This window comes from Corvus brachyrhynchos, unplaced genomic scaffold (genome assembly GCF_000691975.1).
Source record: "Corvus brachyrhynchos isolate BGI_N302 unplaced genomic scaffold, ASM69197v1 scaffold65, whole genome shotgun sequence".
NCBI lineage: Eukaryota > Metazoa > Chordata > Aves > Passeriformes > Corvidae > Corvus > Corvus brachyrhynchos.
The window spans coordinates 1,913,234-1,917,514 of NW_008238365.1; the positions used below are offsets into that span (position 1 = coordinate 1,913,234).

General features: G+C 51.2%; 1 protein-coding gene across 1 annotated transcript in view; it reads right to left on the bottom strand.

Moving 5' to 3' along the window:
• The window catches only part of ZBTB8B (zinc finger and BTB domain containing 8B), an 8,882-nt gene extending 4,624 nt beyond the window's left edge, over window positions 1-4,258 (bottom strand). The window contains 3 exon segments of the mRNA XM_008635187.2: window positions 338-516; window positions 3,509-3,767; window positions 3,769-4,258. Of these exon segments, the coding sequence (XP_008633409.2) occupies window positions 338-516; window positions 3,509-3,767; window positions 3,769-4,125 (795 nt within the window). The 5' untranslated portion in view covers window positions 4,126-4,258.
• Between the last annotated feature and the right edge of the window lie 23 nt (window positions 4,259-4,281).

Sequence of the window (4,281 nt, forward strand, 5' to 3'; positions counted from 1 at the left end):
AGTCTATCACCTAATTCCCACCACTGTATTTCCAGTCTATCACCTAATTCCCACCACTGTATTTCCAGTCTATCACCTAATTCCCACCACTGTATTTCCTAGTCTATCACCTAATTCCCACCACTGCATTTCCTAGCTCTTGTCTGATCCTTGGTAATTTTTTCCAAGGTTGGAGGTAAAACCAGCGTTGCTCAGGGCGGCAAAACCCCTTCAAAACAGAGAAACATTCTCAGCACTCCGGGTTCCTACAGGCAATTTCCTTCGGGAAATCCACCTGGAAAACGCCAAGAAAACCCTCAGAATCAACTCCCTGGTGGCCACAACCACCCAGACTCACGCTGAGCGCGTGGCTCCGCAGGTGCTCCTGGCGGGTGAAGCGCTTCCCGCAGGTCTCGCAGGGATAGGGCCTCTCCCCGGTGTGGGAGCGGATGTGGCGCTTGAGGATCCCCTTCTGCTTGGCCGTGTAGGGGCAGAAGGGGCACTTGTGCAGCTTGATGGGCACCACCAGCACGTCACCTTGGGGAGAAGAACACACAGCGCGGGGTTAGCTCAGTGTGGCGGTTTGGCTGAATTTTGAAATAGGTCCTCTGAGAGAAGGCACAACCATCCCTCCCTCCACCAGGCTGGGGGAAAAAGAAATTTTCCTCGAAGGGAAGTGAAGGAGATAAAGCTATTTATTTAGCAAACACACGGGAAAGGATAATGAGGCTAAATAATAAAATCGTTCTCTGTGGAGGAAAAACCTGGGGAAGTGTTAGAGTTCTCCCTTTGGTCTCCTTGGAGCTGGGGCTTGGCCCTCTGTGCCCGGTGGAAAGTCCTCCCTATGTGCTCTGAGGTTGAAGCAATCCAGTAGAAAAGGGAGAAAATCTGGCAGTCCAGTAGAAAAGGGAGAAAATTCCCGGAATTCCAGGGAAGGAAAACCAAAGCTCAACTCTCAGTCTCTCTCTGGAGAACAAGAAACTGAAACAACTGGCCAGAAGCTGACTGGAAAGCAGCAAACTGGGTGCTTCCTCCCTCCCCTGCTGCAGCTGGGGAAAAAAAACTTCTATCTCTGTGTGTGACCTTGAACAAGCTGCAAACTGCTTTGAAAAAGTTTTGCTCAGTTTTTTCCTTCCCCCTCTCAGGCTCAGTTTAGAGGCATAGAAAAGCACAGGAATTAATTTCTGGGCATGGGCAGCGATATGGGATCCACATCCTAAAGTCACCCCAAGGACACTCAGGCACCTCGGGTTGGCTCCTCGTCCTGCTCGCTGCAAAGCTGAGGCCAGAGAGCTGCACTGGGCCCTCTCCCTGGGCTTGGCTTACCTGGGCTTTCCTCAGCTGGTGCCATTGCAGAATTCATGCAGCTGCAGATGCCCTGTTGCTCATTTTATTTTAAGAATATTTAATGAAGTACCAAAAATCTGCTTTTGGTGCGATGGGGTCTCTGCTCCATCTCAGCCACTTCCTTTTTTTTTGTTAATTATTAAACCATTAACATTAAACAGCATCAGCAACGAAAACCTTGAGCACAAACTGCAGGCAGGAATAGCACATTTTGTCCAAGTGCTTTTATATTTAGATCTGAAAATATGACTGTTTGTTTCTACTGCCCTCCTGCTGGGAATAGCACGATGAAGGACTCCCAATATATTTCCTGACAATGTTTTACTGTTCCTAAAACCAAACCACAAGTATTACACAATTTATGGAGTCAGGTGCAAGAAGAAAATTAAACTTGAAGATCCCATTTTACATAAACATGGACACTGCCAAGTTTTTCAGCACCAGCCCAGCTTCCCTTCCAGCAGAAAGGTGGAGATGTGATGCCAAAGGATTAATTTTCCCTGTTCCAGGCACTGATTCAGGGAAATGTTTTGTGTGTCAAGCAAGTGAGGTTGCAGAGCATCCTTTGTATTAAGGTTTATCCAACCCACTATCAAAAAAGGTGTGTCTGGTGTTAATGGTGTGAGCCAGAGTCATCTCACCCCATTCTGGAGCTTCCCAAAGGATTGCAAATCCCTGCTGGGTGTTTAGAGCTTCATTAAAACCCCAACCAACCCAGTTCTTAGTCCTGCCTTGCTTCCAGTGCTCTGCAGGTGCCTGTTTCCCTTCCATCTGCTGTGAAGGGGACCAGGGTGATGGAACAGAGGTGGACACGTGAAAGGAAGTGGTGTTTATCTCTTCTGTTGACCTGAGTGCACCATTCTGGTACCAGGACTTCGCATTTCTCATTTCTGGTGCCTTGTGAGGAAGCTGAGGCAGCAGCACCACTGAAAGCTGAGAAGCTCCCACTCTCCTCGCTGCTACAATGTCCTGGTTTAGCACAGAAACAGAAGGAATGGAAGGTTTGGTTTCTTTTCCCTCACTCCTACTCAAAACCCATCTCCCACTGATTTCTGCTGCACTGTCAGGACACCCGATGTTCCCTGTCAAACTCTGGAAGCATTTCCCTTTTCATGACTCATTAACAGCCTGGAGATGTTGAGAGAGGGAAGAAGAGAAGCCAAGTTTGTGTGTTGGATGTTCTCACCCTGCCACACGTGGAAAAGCAGCAGCCTGAGTGGTGCCAGCCCTGCTCTGAGAGCTGCTGGTGGCACTGAACCTGGATTTGTGATTTTATCAGTGCCTGATTGGAAAGCAGAGAGGATTTGTCAGTTTTATTGGCTTTGAGATTGCACAGGCAGCTTGAGCTGATGTGAAAATAAACTTGTGTGCTGCCCACAGCGCTGTGGCATTTGTCACATCCTCAGCACCTGTGGCACTTGCAGTTTGTCAGAGCCACCTCCTGTCTTCACAAGGCTGTTTGGACAAGGCACTTATCAAAAACCAGATAAAATGCCCAAATCTTTATTGTCCACATCAGGAGAAATGCACATGGGCCTGATTTTCTTCTTCTCCAGGTGCCTGACACTGCTGCCAGGAAATATTCCTGAGATATTCCAACTGGTGCTGGGCTCGGGGCAGCAGCAGAACCTCAGTGACCAGCAGCTCAGAAGTGACAAAAGCCTCATCTTTATGCTATACCACAGAGTTTAAGGCTTTCAGTGCTCCTAAAGGACTTGCAGGGATCCCTCAGTGTTGGATAAAACTGATTCCTGCCCTCTGAAATTCCAAGCAGGAGCAAACAGAGCAGCACTGGCAGGAGCTCCAGTGGGATGAGCTCCTGCTGCAGCAGGTCGTGCAGCAGATCCCTCTTGTGGCAGCTCAGCTGCTGCTGGATTGCTCTTAATGATTTTTAAAAACGCACCTGCCTTTCAACGAGGTCCCAGTGAGTTTATTAAAGCAGAATCGCCCCCACTGGAGTCTGGGGGGTGATTTGGGAGCTGCAGAGCTGTCAGGAATACTCACCTCCCACGGGCTGCACCGAACAAACGAGTACAGCTGCTTTTCAAGTGCACAACAAGAGTTTATTTCACTGTGCCAAAATATTCAGCAATATATTCCTCAACAAGAGTCACAAAAGAAGCGGCCCAACAAAGCTGTTCCCTCCTCAACTCCACAGGCTGCACCCCCCGAGTCCTCTCACCTGCGTCCTCACCATACCAGTCGCTGTGAATGTCCATCATGGAACTCACGGCGACTCCTGCATCCTCAGCCCTACCCTCAAATCCCCGGACAAAGTGATGCACCACGTCCTCCTTCCTCTGAGCCGAGCTGTTGCGCAGCAGAGCCTCCAGGAACTGCTTCATGTGGTAATTATTGCAGGCCAGCTCCACGGGCTGCCCCTCTTCCATCTGCTCCAGGGACAGCAGCGCGGGGGACCGCCGCAGCGCGCCCGCCAAAAAAAAACGCCTCCACCTCGTCGGGGTCGAACTCCACTTTGGGTTCCACCCCTTTGGGCAGCGAGGGGTCATCGGGGCAGTCACTGCTCAGGGGGTCCCTGACCACCAGCTCCAGGGTGCTGCAGTCCTCGCAGGGAGGCTCCCGCTGGCATTGTGGAATCCTCTCCTTCTCCTGCAGGCAGGACGCGGGGGCGGAGCTCTTGGGGCCGAGGGAGGTGCCCTCCCTGGCTGAGCTCCCGCTGTCAGCCTGGTAGAAAGCCGCTTCCCTCTCGATCTTCCGGCAGATGTCCAAGGAGGACCTGATGTACGTTTTGCAGAAGTTGACCACGTCGGTCATCTGCAGGTAGCTGGCGGCCGACATCACCTCGATCACGTTCTCCCCGCACAGATCCAGCTTCCCGGAGTAGAGGAAATCCAGGATGATGGAGAAAGCCTCGGAGGTGACGATGTCCAGCGAGGCCGTGCTGTGGCGGCCGCTGTCCTGGATGTAGTGGATGAGCAGCGCTCGGAAGTAGCC